This window comes from Epinephelus lanceolatus, chromosome 24 (assembly GCF_041903045.1).
Source record: "Epinephelus lanceolatus isolate andai-2023 chromosome 24, ASM4190304v1, whole genome shotgun sequence".
NCBI lineage: Eukaryota > Metazoa > Chordata > Actinopteri > Perciformes > Serranidae > Epinephelus > Epinephelus lanceolatus.
Genome location: NC_135757.1, coordinates 6,202,486 through 6,218,692, shown reverse-complemented (window position 1 = coordinate 6,218,692; position 16,207 = coordinate 6,202,486). Strand labels below are relative to the sequence as shown.

At 42.2% G+C, this 16,207-nt stretch overlaps 1 protein-coding gene across 1 annotated transcript in view; it reads left to right on the top strand.

Annotated features, from left to right (window-relative positions):
- prkx (protein kinase X-linked) overlaps positions 1 to 12,391 on the top strand; it is a 32,257-nt gene extending 19,866 nt beyond the window's left edge. Inside the window, exons 5-8 of the mRNA XM_033616182.2 lie at positions 1,266 to 1,361; positions 5,484 to 5,541; positions 10,904 to 10,981; positions 11,201 to 12,391. Of these exons, the coding sequence (XP_033472073.1) occupies positions 1,266 to 1,361; positions 5,484 to 5,541; positions 10,904 to 10,981; positions 11,201 to 11,326 (358 nt within the window). The 3' untranslated portion in view covers positions 11,327 to 12,391. The remainder of the gene's footprint in view (positions 1 to 1,265; positions 1,362 to 5,483; positions 5,542 to 10,903; positions 10,982 to 11,200) is intronic.
- The last annotated feature ends 3,816 nt before the right edge of the window (positions 12,392 to 16,207 follow it).

Here is a 16,207-nt window from a genome sequence, read left to right as displayed (position 1 = left end):
TTGCTGTGTGTGCTTATGCCCCGCCCACACACACATTCTCACTGACTGATGATAGCGGCATATTTATTATAAACACAGTCCGTCTGATGCTCGTTTTGTTTCTGTTTTTGCCGTTTCATCACTCCTACAAATGCAGCTGTAGCCAGTATCTCACTATCACTATCCTCATTCATATTTTAAGAAGCTACAAATTATATTCAGCCACAAAATAAGTCTGAAAAGCTGCAAATCAGAACAGAAGTACGGAAAGTTGTTGCATAGCGATGATACACCATCTCATCTAGTTGCATAGGTGTGAAAGGCAATCCGTGCGTTATGCTTCTTTTCATTACATCAATGTGTTTGCAATTTTACCTGATGGTCTCGTCTCATCTACACAGCGCTATCACAACTTCATTCAAACTGTGGATTGAAATGTAAAAGGATCTAGAAGCAGTGTTGTTGTTCCTCTTCGACAGACTGTGATGTCATTAGTAAAACTTTTATCATACATTTAATAACAAATCCAGAGGTGATCACTCTTTGTGTGATATATATGTCATATATAACATTATAAAACCATAAATTTAGGTCAGAAAATGATCACATCATGTTGTTCTCCGTCCATTTTACCACAGTGACCCAAATTCTCCACCTATGACAGCACCAGTTTAGAGGAAAGAAAAAAACAAAAAACATGAGTGGAGTCTGTGGTGCACAGCCGGCTCCCAGACACCCCCATCCCACAGTCTCCTGACTCTGGGGCTTTGCACTGGGAAGGCAAACGGCGTGTGACAAACTGGTGCGATTATTCGCCTGTCTGCTCCCTGCGTAATGCGTTTAGAGGCTGGTCCCATTATGTAATTTGTGGGTAATGACTTGTCCAGGCCGGAGCAGAGGGAAGAACAGGAGAGCTGGGAAAGCGTTCAGTGGAGTGCAGCAGCAGCAGAAGGCCTGTGGGTGGTAGGAATACAAACAGAATCATCATCATAACTGTGAACAAAGGCTGCTCTGTCTACAGCGCAAAGTTATCACACACACACACACACACACACATACACACACACACACACACACACACACACACTAAATGGTGACCTCTCCATCTGTTCACTCACCATTTAGTTCAAACTGATACTGGAGAGGCGATGTAAGCTCTTACCTAGCTTACCTGCTCCTTGCATCATGCTGTTTTTTGCCGAGTACAAATTGAGTTAGCACGCTGTGACAGTGTGTGCGCGGCTTCAGAGGGGCAGGCTGCAGATGACATGTACCTCTCTCCGCAGGTACCCGCCGTTCTTTGATGACAATCCATTTGGAATCTATCAGAAGATTCTGGCCGGAAAACTGGAATTCCCACGCCATCTGGATTTCTACGTCAAGTAAGATTACACAAGCCAGGAATGTGTGTGTGTCCTGAATGTCTTTGTATGTACTGGAACTTAACATTTAGTTTAGTCCCTGTATGGCGTCATACCGCTGCACTATGCCACGAGGTGTTGTGCGATGTTCATTTTATGTGGTGTCTGGGTGGGCAGTATATCGATTTTTTATAATATATCGATATATTTTCACTCAAGAATGTCCGAGGACCTGGGACCAGTTCTTTAGCTACACTGATGCTCACCTGTAACTAAAACCTGGCCTGTAGCAGGACACGTTCATGAGCTGTGACAGACAGGAAGTGATCCTCTTCCCACCCAGGGTCACCCCACCTGACCCCCACCATTCAAATGACCATTTCAGCATAATACTTCAAATGAAGTATTATGCTGAAATGGTCAGCATAATACTTCAAATGAACGTGTGGGCCATATTGGCTGTAGACGGGGTCTCTAAGTGCTGCAGCGGCCCTTTAACACGAAGGTCAACGAGCTTTCTGGAGCTAAAGAGGGGCTTCAGGTGGACCTGCAGTCACTAATGACACACCCAGCTGATTTGGACCGATCCCTCCGCGGTTCACACTAGCTATTAGACCAGCTGGAGGGTGCTGGAATGTGCAAGATTACAGGCTCAGTGCACTCTGGGTGTGTACATCTGTGTGTATGTGTGTGTGTGTGTGTGAGTGCGTGTACATTCACTCAATCAGTCCTGACACAGTGGCCCCGGAGAGGCCAGACACACACTGCTTCCCCTGATAATTCAGAGAACCCGCAGCTTCCCACTGTTAAGCCATCTATCTTGCGGCCGGCAGACAGAAGGATATTTAATATTTCCACCATTTATATCACTCTTACACAGTTCCGTGTCACACGCTCCCATCCATCAAGGAGTGAAAGGCCTTGCAGAGGACTGCAAGCAGACTGCTGTGACTCCAGGAGCAGCTGCTGCCGAGCAGAGACCAGCAGAAAGACTATAGAGCTGTCCTAGGGTGACCCCAGAAGGAAAAGTCTGGTCATTAGTCACTAAACTAGTTAGGTGTTATGGACATGTTGACATTGTGTTCACCTGACCTTACACTCTCTGCACCTCCTCCATGTCTTCCTGTTATCAAAATGGAACCGCTCTGTGTGAAGTATAAGCAGAATTAATTGATTTTTTTGTCCACTTGGGGATGGTGCAACAAAAAAAAAAAACATGCCATCTGACATTTATCTTTTTCTAAAGTAGCATCATCATTCCACTAGAGTCCAGTATTTACTCTCCTTTCGGCTCCGCTTTGCTCTCTGATAACTGCTACTGTAAATGCTCCACTTTCCCTACACACAAGTATTTCACTGCAGGAAAGATTTTCTAAGACTGGGCCGTCTCTGCAGTAGAAAGCTGCAGCTACTTTTGAAATTGGTTTTACATGACCACAGAAAACAGAGAAAAAGGGATGTGGAATTGGATTTTGCCCAAGAGGTAGAAACTACCAGAATGCACTGCACCACATCGGACCACTAAATGCTCCGGCTGGTGAATCTGTTTGACACAATGGCAGCCGGAACAAAATGATCTGGTATTACAGCAAAACTGTAAGCTTAACTTGATCCATGAACTTGATCTATGGTGTCAAATCGGAGGCATTATGTTTTCAAGCTGTCCGTCCATCTGTCCCTTTCTCGCGAACGCAATATCTCTGAACACCTTGAGGGAATATCTTCAGTTCTGACACGAAACAATGAACTGATTAGATTTCGGTGGTCAAATGTAAAGGTCATTGTGACCTTGTCTGTCGCATTCTTGTCAAAATAATATCTAGAGGGTATTTCTTCAGATTTGGCACAAACGTTCTCTTGGACCCAGTGATGAACCGATTAGATTTTTGTGGTCAAAGGTCAAGGTAGATGTGACCTTGCATCCGTCTCATTCTTGTAAACATAACATCTCAAAAACGTCGTGGACTTTCTGCAGTTTTGTCACAAACATCCACTTGGACTTAAGAATAAACATGATGTATTTAAAGGTCAAAGGTCAAGGTAAATGTGACCTTGCATCCGTCTCATTCTCATGAACATAATATCTCAAAAACACCTTGGAATTTCTTCAGATTTGATACAAACATCCATTTGGACTGAAGAATAAACGCGAACAGAATTTGTAATTAAAGGTCAAAGGCCAAGGTAAATGTGACCTTGCATCTGTCTCATTCTCGTGAACATAATATCTCAAAAACACCTTGGAATTCCTGCAGATTTGGCACAAACATCCATTTGGATTTAAGAATAAACGTGATGAGAATTTTGTAATTAAAGGTCAATGGTCAAGGTCAATGCGACCTCACATCAGTCTTTCTCTCTCTCTCATAAACGCGATATCTCAAAAATACCTTGAGGGAATTTCTGCAGATTTGACAGAAACGTCCACTTGGACTAAAGAATAAACATGATGAGGAATTTTGTAATTAAAGGTCAAAGGCCAAGGTAAATGTGACCTTGCATCTGTCTCATTCTCATAAACGTAATATCTCAAACACACCTTGAGGGAATTTCTGCAGATGTGACACAAACGTTCACTTGGATTTAAGAATAAACGTGATAAGAATTTTGTAATTAAAGGTCAAAGGTCAAGGTAAATGTGACCTTGCATCCGTCTCATGCTCGTGAACATAATATCTCAAAAACACCTTGAGGGAATTTTTGGCAGATTGGCACAAACGTCCACTTGGACTTAAGAATAAACGTGATGTAATTAATGGTCAAGGTCAGTGTGACCTCAAAAAACATGTTTTTGGCCGTGCCTGAAGAATTCTCACACTTATACTACTATAATAAAAGTTCACACAAATGTCTAACAGGATGAAACGATGACGTGATGACATTTTATATTCAGTAGGTCAAAGGTCAACTTCACTGTGACATCATAATGTTCTGCATAAAACACTTTTCAGTCATTCAACGTCATATCTCAGGAACAGACATTCATCTTTGGTGTCCATCTTGAAACTGTGCTGATTGTAAAGATCATCTGTGCTGCCGGGGGGAAGAAGTGTGTGAAGCATCCATGTTTTCACAGACATGGATTTAAACTGTAAGAGAAATATGACTCTTGTGTGGAGGCCTACAACCGCAGGGTGGAAATTCTAGTCATCATTTTGCTTTAGCAAAGAGACTAGTTTGTTTAGTGCAAATTGTGGCCTGTTGTGCTTGTTCAGTTTTTTGTGTGCACTGCTGTTTGCTGCTGTAGCTTCTGATGAGAGCGCCGAGACTTGATCTTACAGGAAATGTGCCGTGAAACCAAAACAATGAGCTTAAAGACGGGGGATTGTTCTCTGTGGGTTCATCATTACGAGCAACTCTTTTATATTACCCAAAGCCATTGAACCTCTTGGTGTTATGACAAAGTAATCAGTGTTGCTTTGAGGGGAAAAGGAAAACCAAACATCCTGACGTGGAGAAATGATCCACAAATCAAAGGTTGCCTTATTGTGTTGTTTAGTAGCCTCTCTCACGTCTTCACGTCTTCTTTCCACATGAATTCTCCGTCATGAAATCCACGAAAAAAGGCATAAATACAAACATTTTCCCCGGGAGCTGATTAAGATATTTCTCTGTGACATATCGCTCCAAAGGCCTGTCTTTAAGCATAGGAAGGATTTAGACAAAAACTGAGGAATCGCTGACTTGTCAACATCCAGCCACTGTATTTATGAGGCTGTCAGGAGCTCGTCGGCTGTGAGATGCGGCACCTTTATCTCTGTTCGTCAGCAGCTATCACATTTCATCAGAAAGCCTACACTCTGCCATTTTAAGCCCCGTGTGAATCATCATCATTCCCCTCACATGGATGTCTACATCCCGTGCACAAGTATATATACACTCGGAAAGTTCCTGTCTGCGAAAAAAGTGCTTACCTTCTTCAATTAAAAGATTGTCAAAGGGACACAGCTCTGTTCAGCAGCCCTCGCCACCTCTCTCAGGCTGTCAGGCTGCCTTTGCTTAGGATGCATTTGTCATTTTGACAGTGCTGGGAGAAGCAGACAGTTTTTCCTTGTGTGTATGTGTGAGAGAGAGAGAGAGAGAGAGAGAGAGAGAGGACGACTGTACAGCATTGGATTCACTCACTGTTTCTTTTTCCCCCAGAGACCTCATCAAGAAATTTCTGGTCATTGACCGAGCCAGACGGCTAGGCAACATGAAGGTGAGTTGGTTAGACTTCCAGGCTCCCTGAACCACATGGCAGCTCGACCACATTTCATACCTTCAGTAGGTAGTTTGACGTCAGCAGTGTGAGGAGCAGGACATGGCAGGGAAGTGGCTGCAGTGTGACTGGAGCTCCACATGCTTTCACTTACTCTGCATGGAGAGAGACGTACAGAAGGTGTGTTTGGACTGTTCCAGGGTTTTCACATCCAGCAGGAGTAATGCCCGTCTGGGGGTGGCTCTGTTTGTAATGTCTCACTTGTAATCTAAATATTGTTAGATGCTAATGAAAGCCACAGCGTCACTCCTCTCAGGAATACAAATTTAAAATCTGTCCTCCAAAGACTTAAACTGTAACTGACTGTTAGGGTAATACCTTACTTCAAGATAAACATTCAGTTGCCCTGGAGTATTTAATTGGGATGTACGTTTTCAGACTTGTGCAAAGTCGTTCCGCCCAATATGAAGTCTCTAAGTTTTCTCATTCAATACATAAAGTAAAGAAGGAGAAGAAGTGGTCCTGCCCATCATACAAAAGTACCATCAGTGATCTCTGCCTCAGATACCGATGCACAGAGGCACCTTTTGTGGTGGTACGATACACACCGGGGGGCGGCTGTCATTGTATAAAGAGCGAGAAAGTATGGCAAGCCGTTTTAACATTTAATAGCTAGACTGGATATTCATTACTGATATCTGCAACATAATTTTGCCTAGTCAAAACTCTTATTCAAGATATATGTAATTCAATTTTGACTAGTAAGATTCAGACTACTTTTGCCATTCATGTGTATGGGGTTTGTCATTGTAGATATCTCCAATGTAGTTGCGGATATCTGCAATTCTTATTGTGGATATCTGCAACTGAATTGGAGATATCTGTAATTCCAGTTTGACATATCTACAATTTAATTTTGACTAGTCATAATTCAAGTTCAAGATATCTTTAATTATCATCAATTGAAGATATCTACTAGGGCTGTACCCAAATATTCGGATATTTGAATATTCGTTTCTATAGGTAGGTGTTCCTTATGAAAATTTGGTATTCAATATTCGTTTTATTTACTACCAACTGAGCTTGTGCGCATGGTAGGCTGTGGATCAATGCCAAGTTTTACCACCTTATCACTATTCTCTCTAACTTGTAGCTGTTTTGTCGTTATCTTTTGAATTTAATATGAATTATGGAACCATTTTTGTCAACGTTTTTTTCCCCCGTTTTGTACAATAAATTATTGTTTAAAGTTTCAACAAGTTTCTTTTGGAGTGCGTGACACAAGTGTGTTTTGAAAACGTCCGCGGACTGTCACCTGCTCAACGCATCAGTATCTTCGGATGCCATGACAGTAATAGCCAATAATGTCAAAATATCATTTACAGACCGATTTAACAGACGATCACTGCTGCCTGACCCGCAGGTCCATTTGCGGGTCCCGCGGGTTACGGGTCGACCCGCGCATCGCTACTCAGCTCAGTCTATAATGGCTGTGCACACAACAGTAAGGCTATAGACATTATATTCTATTCAGGCCGGCAGAACCAGCAGCGCATCGGCTCTACAGTGCACGGCACAGAGTGTCTGCCAGCAACCAATTACTTGCAGAGGCTTCCTACAACTTGTTTCAACGGTTCCGATTTAATCAGAAGACAAATTAAACAGGATGACTAACCAATGTGAAAATCAAAAGGAAGCATAGAATAATGTACTGAAGGAGACTGTTGTGCCATCGCATTTTTTTGTGGTTTGAGAGCAAAGATCTGGTCCCCACTGTGCAAAACTCCGCAATACAATTAGGTCCGAAAAAAACCCCGGAGTGCCCCCCCTCCCCCGCCGTGAACGAATATTCGTTATAAATTCTGCCGAAGGGCCGAATGTTAAAAAATGGTATTCAGGACAGCCCTAATATCTACATGGTCCTTTCTAGATATCTTGAATTAAGTTTCAGATTGTCAGAATGACGTTGTAGATATCTTGAACTTGAATTATGACTCATCAAAATGACGTTGTAGATATCCGCAACTGAATTATGACTAGTCAAAATGACGTTGTAGATATCTGCAGTTGAATTACAGATATCTCCAATTCAGTTGCGGATATCCACAATAAGAATTGCAGATATCTGCAACTACATTGGAGATATCTATAATGACAAACCCCATACACATGAATGGCAAAAATAGTTTGAATGTTACTAGTAAAAACTAAATTACAGATACCTCTAACTGTAGTTTTGACTAGTCAGAATGACGTCATAGATATCTTCAATTAAATTGCATACTAGTCACAATGACATTACGACTAGTCAAAATGATGTTGTTGATATCTATAATGGTAATTCCAGATAGTCAAACTTAGCGATTAAATGTTAAAACAGCTTGCCATAGAGAAAGTCTGTAGAGGGACGGTGAGGGTGGAGATAGACTGGTCAAACAAACACTGGACTTTCACTCAGGAGCCTGCCGTTCATTTCCCCCATGAAACCAGAACCTTTGGACCTTTATGCTCTGCCATTTCTACTCTAATCATCACGCTGTAATCTGTGACAGGCAGTTATGATACCGTAACTATCGCACATTCACATATATGTAGTTTTTTGTCGAGCTGCGAGGTTTATATCACCAAAGGTTTATGACGACGCTTGACGACGTCGATTTCTTGTGGGCATGGTGAGAAAACAAAAGGGAGAGATGCTGTGCTGCTGCCAGAGGAACCGTTGAACGAGCAGTAAGTCGCTAAAAGAGTCTGAGAAGAATAAAAAAAAAATCAACCGTAGATTGATTACACAGAAAAGTTAGGGTAAGGGGGTGATGGGGTGGCTGCCTGGCAACAATAAAAAGGCACAGTGCGGTTCATAGTTGAGTTATTGAAGAACTTCTTTAGAGTTGACCTCAAACAGGGCTGGGTAAGAAGGTCTCAGGGCGTCAGAGTACATGTCCCATAAATCATGTCCCCCAGCTGTTGGAGCCCCAGCTGCTGCTTCACGCGCAGTGATCGTCCTTCAGCAAAGTTACATGTTGTGTGTCTGGAGTGAATGAATCTCCCTGACATCCTCATATTGAGTTTGTCCCCTGATTATAACAGAGGGATTAAAGATCACTTACCTCCCAAACAGCTCCACAGGACAAATAGTGTGTACATTTTACTGGATGCCTGCCGCGTCACCACTCATCAGTGGGAGCTGTGAAGATTCCCAATGAAAAAGACCGGAGGACTGGAGCGTTTCAATTAACATTAGTGAAAGGAGCAGAGACTGAGAGCTGCTCTCAATAAAACAAATACTTCTCTAAGCCCAGTGATTAACTCGCATAATCCCAGACAAGATGATATTGATTTGTGTCTGCCAATATTCCTCTGCGGAGCAGTCACATCATCGCTCATTAACACAACACTGATGCTGCTGTAAGTCACAGGCTGTCTGTCCTCGTGTACGGAGGCCCAACTGTGCCAATATAATTATGATAGACCTTCTGAAATGCTATTATAAATGTTTTAATCTGTTTGGCATTTAAAATGACACATTAATACACTGGAATCAAAAAAGATTTTAAAATTCTGCATTCAATATTTTCAAGTCATCTCTGGTTCATGTGCCAGCTGGAATGTTGTAGTAACGTAAAAATTGCCACCAGATGGCAGGAGCTACATTTGAAGTACCGTACGCAAACATGCAAGTCACTGAAGCCTCCACAACAAGTTCCTGCAAATGTTTCACAATAAAAGCCTGTTTAGAAAATGAAGGGATGATGAAGGCTTTTAATTTGAAACAGATACAGGAAGTGTTGAGTTTGAAATGACGGCACGATGCATTAACTTTATCAAGGCAAACAGGAGCGGATAAAAAGTAAAAATATAAAGATACAGAGGGAATAATAAATAACGGCCCGTTTATAATGTAGTCTCTTTCAAATGTTTCTTACTTTATGTCCGTCTCCATTATGAAGAAATAACATTGTTTGCTAGCTTGATGCTAACGGCAGTACTCAGCGTGTTACTGAAGTGCTTCTCCTGTTTCACGCCATCATTTTCCTTTTTTACTCTGTGTGGTAACATCCCAAGAGGAAATAACAAAAACCCTGGGGTGTTTTTGTCGTACAGTTGTCCACGGCAGCAGATCGCTCTGTGTTCCTATTGGTTAAAGTGACAACTGTGACAGGAGCAGTTGAATGACAAAAAGAAAATAAAACATGCTAGACTTTCCGTTGAAACGTCGGTTGTCGTCGACTATAGCCATGTTTCCATCAGCGTGTTTAGATGCGCATCTAGAAGTATCGCATCAGAAAATTGTGATGGAAACGCCAAAATTCAAATTTAAATCCCCTGATTCGTACAAACTAAAATACGCTCGCTTTAGCCGGGTTTTGGTTGATTCGAAAAAACGTTGATTCGCAAAACAGGGGATGGAAACAGTTATGTTCTAATTACGTCTGACGTAGCGCACCTCTCTCCATGGTGATATCCACACTTTGGGTCGGGAAGGCGGTAATGCATTTACAAGCTGGTTGCCAACCACCAGAAAACGTAGAAGAAGAAGAATGCGAGACTTGTTTTGTTTCCAGTTCTGCGGAAAACTCACACGAGTTCGTAGTTTTCATCAAAGTCCGTACATTTAATGGAAACACACAGGATTCATATTTCTTTTAATGCGCATTTCCCAATGATTCGAATAACTTTTGGATGGAAACATAGCTTATGACACACTACGCGAGATGAAACAATGGATTATCACGTACGATACTCATTGTCGTTCACAATCCGAGCTGACACCGTACGTCGCTGTCTCGGGCTATGATTGGGCTGATATCGTGTAGCGTGTACTCAGCTTTAGCGTGAGCTTGCTCATAGTGATGGCCAAATGAAGCTTCATGAACCACCAGTTGTATTTGCTGAACCCACTAGATGGCGCTCTTGGTGTAATGAAAAAGGCTCAAGGGATGGCAATGCAGTTTGGTTGCAACTATCAACGGCCAAATGAAGCTTCATGAACCATTTTCTTTATTTTTTGGGTCCACTCTGCCACTCTTTGTTCAACAAACCCACAGCTTCCTTCACTTACATCAAATGACATTAATTAAGTTCAGCCCACTGAGCAGCAGCAGGGGCTCTGATTGGCCAGCTGTTAAGTAGTAGCAGGGTCTGGCCTATCAGAGCCCCTGCTGCTCCTGCTGCTGGGTTGGACTTAATTGTCTTTAGAAGTGGTTGATTTTAAGATTCAATTAACGTGTATCATTATGGATGATCACTACCATCCTTCAGAAGTCACAGTACATGTAAGAATTTAAAATAAAAGCAATGGTTTCAGAGGATGTCCAGCTGTGTTGTACAGTACAACTGCTTACAGCCATGTTTCGTGTTTCAGAACGGAGCAGACGATGTGAAGAAGCATCGATGGTTTAAGACAGTCGACTGGGAGGCGGTTCCTCTGAGGAAACTCAAGGTGAGAGCTGCTTCCATTTGACTCGCTCTGTTTCTCTTGCCGTAGTTTGTGATTGGAAATGAACACAACAGTTCATGTCAAACACCAGTTACATCGTCCATTCAAAACATCTGTACTTCTAAGCTCTACGTCAACGTGGAGCTTACGCCGTAGCTCAGTTAGCTTGATTGTTTCAGACCTGCACTTGAACTTGTACTGAATGTCCCATTGTCTCCACAGCCTCCCATACTTCCTAAAGTTTCCCATGAAGGCGACACCTCTAACTTTGATGTTTATCCAGAGGATGACTGGAAGAAAGACCCTCCTGTGCCTCAGAAGGACTTAGAGATCTTCAAGAACTTCTGATCACTGAGCCCGGCTTATTTATTGATGGAATATCCTGAGATTTGACACAACATATTGTAAAGTTCCTGTCACAGGTACGATCATGGAGAAAAAGCTTATTTATCAAAGCCGGGAGTGTCATTGTGGCCTCCCTGAAGACAGCCTCCAAATGATCGATGCTGTGACATGTATCACACCACAGAGATGAGTTGCTTTTTATATTTTTATTTATCTGACTAAAGTCAAACCTTTTTGCTGTTTTCATTTTTTTTATCAGTTTTTTCTCTGAGCCTGCTCATATGCAAAAAAAAAGTGGTTCGTTTGAAACCAAAAGACTGTTACTTTCTAGGTTTTAAAAGAAAAAAATAATCAGGTCTTTTTTTATATTATCATGTTTTATATTTTACCTCTTTTTAAAAATGTTTATGTAGTTATACTTAATGTGACTCCAGACTGGTGCTGTAACTGTCAGCTGGCCAGTAGTCATTACTGTGCGGTTTTAAACTTATTATATCGTATGTAATCATGAGTCAGCCACTTTATTTCAAAATGCGTAGCACTTGTAAAAAGGTGCCTTACATCACAGTTTGATGGGCATGATGTCTCATAATTACAGAAAGGTCACTTGAAATAATGCTTGTGTCAGCTGTCAGCGCTCCGTGCAGTAACGATAGGACTCTCAGAACATGTGAGAATGGGCTGCCATGTGTCCCACTGTAAAGTTTCCTTCTCCCAGCTCCCTGTTGATGGTTTATTCACAGCCAAATGACTTTGTTATTACCCAACAGTCGCGGACTTTCCCATGGCACTTTGTGCTCATTCACTACACTTATCATTATTATCATTATCATTGTTGTCATGCTTTTAAAACCGAGTCGTGTGCGGTAAAAAGGTGCTGGGTTGTGAGGTATCAATGTTTAACCTGTCACTCTGTAGAGCTACATCTAAGTTGACCCGGTCAGTATTCATCAGTGGCTCAGTTTAATGTGCACAAGGCTTTAGTTAGTATTTTGGGACAACACTGGCCTTTAAAATGAACTCCGTGTGATTTTGTTCGCTACCATTAAAATCCAAGTGATGATGTGGTCTGTGTGCCTCACCCTTCATGTTCTGTGGGTCAAAAAGCTAAAGGAGCTGTGTTGCTGCCGGTAGTGATGTCCAAATGAATGTATTTGCTGAACCCACTAGATGGCGCTCTTGGTGTGATCAAAAAGGCTCAAGGGATGGCAATGCAGTTTGGTTTCAACCCTTTGTTGAACAAAGAGTGCCAGAGTGGACCCAAAAAATAAAGAAAATGCTTCATGAAGCTTCATTTGGCCATTGCTAGTTGAAACCAAACTGCATTCCCATCCCTTGAGCCTTTTTCATTACACCAAGATCGCCATCTACTGGGTTCAGCAAATTCAACTGGTGCTTCATGAAGCTTCATTTGGCCATCACTAGCTGCAGGTGCTGGTCGCCCCGTGTCAGCACCACAGCAGCTTCTGTCCTCATCACTGTCTACACAGGCCCAGTATTACTGGCAGCGATCAGAGAATAATACACTGTAGTAACATGCAACGAAGACATACCTTTAAAGCATGACAAGATGCTTCAAGGTCGTCATTACCGTTAGCTGTTTGCTTGGGCCTGTGTATACAGAATGCTAGGCAATGAAATACAAGGCAGAGAATAAAATTAGGGTTTACTAGAATACATCTTTTGTTGCTCTTTGTCATGTTTACAAATGCTCAGATTGTAGATAAATTAGTGGTCATAGGTTAAAGGTCAAGGTCACTGTGACCTTGTTTTTCTCAATCTCATAAACCCAATTTCTCAAGAATCCCTTGAGGGAATGTTTGAACAATTGGGCATAAATAGGTCCACTTGGACTTAAGGATGAACTGCATAGATTTTGTTGGTCAAGGGTCAAGGTCACTGTGACCTTGTTGGTCTCATTCTCATGTACAAGATATCTTAAGAATGCCATGAGGAAATTTTTTAAAAATTTGGCACAACATGTATTTGGACTCAAGGATGAACTGAGTAGATTTTGGTAGTCAGTGTGACCTTGTCCACTGCTTTCCGTGAATTCAATATCTCAAGAACACCTTGAAGGAATTTCTTCAAATTTGGCACAGTTGTGATTGGATTTTGGTGTACATAGGTCAAAGGTCAAGGTCACTGTGACCTTGTCTGTCTCATTCTCATAAACACGATATCTCAAGAATCCCTCAAGGGAATGTTTGAAAATGGCAGAAAGGTCCACTTGGACATAAGGATGAACTGCATAGATTTTCATGGCCAAATGTCAAGGTCACTGTGATCTTGTTGGTCTCATTTGCATGTACAAGATATCTTAAGAATGCCTTGAGGGAATTTTTGAAAAATTTGGCACAACGTCTACTTGGATTGAAGGATGAACTGAGTAGATTTTGTTGGTCAAAGATCAAGGTCAGTGTGACCTCGTCCAATGCTGTCTGTGAACACCTTAAAGGAATTTCTTAAAATTTGGCACCAATGTTCACTTGGACTCAGTGAATTACTGATTGGATTTCTTTGGTCAAAGGTCAATGTCACTGTGACCTCTTCTGTTGCTTCTCATGAAAACAATATCTCAAAAAGTCTTATGAGAATATGTATTTATATTTTAAATTTGGCACAAATGTTTACTTTCACTCAAAAATGAACTGCTTGGATTTTGGTGATCAAAGGTCAAGGTCACTTGTCTGTCTCATTCTCATGAACACCATATGTTAAAAATGCCTCGAGGGGAATTTTAAAAATAATGGCACCAATGTTGTTGGACTCAAGGATGAACTGAGTAGATTTCGGTGGTCAAAGGTCATTGTCACTGTGACCTTGTCCATTGCTTTCTCCTTAACACAATATCTCAAGAACACCTAGAGGGAACTGCATTAAATTTGGCACACATTTCCATTTTGACTCAAGGATGAACTGGTGAGAGTTTGGTGGTCAACGGTCAGGTCAAGGTGTGTGTAAAGCTTTCACGTTTGCACAGACAAGGAGCTGCGTCTTGACTGGTTTGCCGAGGCATATAGCCACAAGGCAGTTTTGGTAAAACTTTAAGATGTGTGAGAGGGAGATGATCTCATTTTGGAAAGTTGGTGAAACAGGCCCCAGGTATGGACTCCCTGCAGGTAACGACTGGCCAAGGCATCGCCTTGGTTAACAATGGCAATGGCAATGGCAATTTGATCTCGTTCCAGCTTTCTTGCCAGACAACCCTGCGTCACGACCCCCGCTTTGCCTTCACACTTAATAATGAGGAAGCTGCATTTTGTCACTGAACAGATCACTACTGTTATTTTCAGCAAGGTTTGAGGACATTTTGTAACTGCGAGTCTCTCACTGGTTTCAGCCTGAGTATTGTTTCGATACACAGTTCACATCAGCGCAACTCACAGTTCGCTGTCTTATCTGTCCTTTGTGTGTTGTCTGACTGTACAGAAGTAAACTCTACCCCCATCACACCATGTTCATCCTCATTCACACATTTTAACCTCATTCATCACCACCAAGTGAAAAACAAAGGCTCTCCTACAGATGCATTTGCGTTCACGTGGCAGACAAAGTGTTCTAGAGGAGGAGTGAATCCCTCTGAACAGCAGGGTCGACACTGCATATTTCAGGGCAGTGTCACTATGTGACACATTGACCAGTATCTTGTAACACAGACACCCATGACATGATGTTTGAAGTAGGATCATGTAAATTGGGTTGTACAAAGATATGTGCTAAGTGGGATACTTTACAGCTGAAATAAACTTGTCCAGAACAACACAAACACAAACTTTGGATCTTACTGGCAATTCAATTGGTATTCCTGGTTCATCTTATTGTGGGGGAGCCCTTCTGTGTGGAGTTTGCATGTTCTCCCTGTGTCAGCATGGGTTTTCTCCAGGTGCTCCAGCTTCCTCCCACAGTCCAAAGACATGCAGCTTAATTGGTGACTTTAAATTGTCCGTAGGTGTGAATGTGAGTGTGAATGGTTGTCTGTCTCTGTGTCAGCCCTGTGATAGTCTGACTTCCTACCCCCATACTTCTGTCCCCCTTCCTCAGACCACACCCGTCTTCGAACCCTTTATTTTGATCTTAAGTACACACCTGTGAGATTTCATGACTGCATCTTGCACAGTTGTGATACTATCACGGTGGCAAAATCTGTCCACAGACAGAGAGATTTGCACTGGTGCTCAGGTGGGTGAAGCGTTTCAGAACCCAAAGGTTTCCCAACAGAACATTGCATTGTAACAAGATAATTAATGTTGTTCACTTCACCTGTCAGTGGTTTTAATGTTTTGCCTGATCGGTGTATATCCTTAGTCACGAAACTTTAGGCAATGGCACATGTTGATGCCAAGACCGAAGAGTCTTTGGAAATGTCTGAAAGTGATAAAAATTCTCTTTTCTCTTCTCTTGTCCTGCCTGGTCCTTCCTGTCCTCCTCACACTTTCTGCATCCTCCCATCACTCAACAGCTGCTGGCAGGTGTCACTCTGAAGGCCAGCTGCGGGCCTGTGTGGTCACGCGAAACTGTCACATTTATAAAAATGGAAATCTGACATTTAGGAAATGAGCTCTTCATTTCTGTGATGTTTAAAGCTAGTTCAGGTTTTCATGACAACATGCACTGGTTCTCTCTGCACACAACTTTGTGTGGCTGCACAGTCCTTTTTATCTCTATTGATACGAAGTGACCATGGAATGATCACATCAGCATTTTTTATTGGAGCAGCAAACATCATGTTAGAGTGCTGAAGTATTCAAACCAGAGGGTACATGTTAAAGGTGGGTTTTGGGATGGGATTTGAAGGATGTTTTGCTGTCGGACTGTCGAATGTGTCAAGGTAGGGAGTTCCAGAGCCTGAGGGCAGTGCAGCTGGGAGCCCTGGCGCCCATG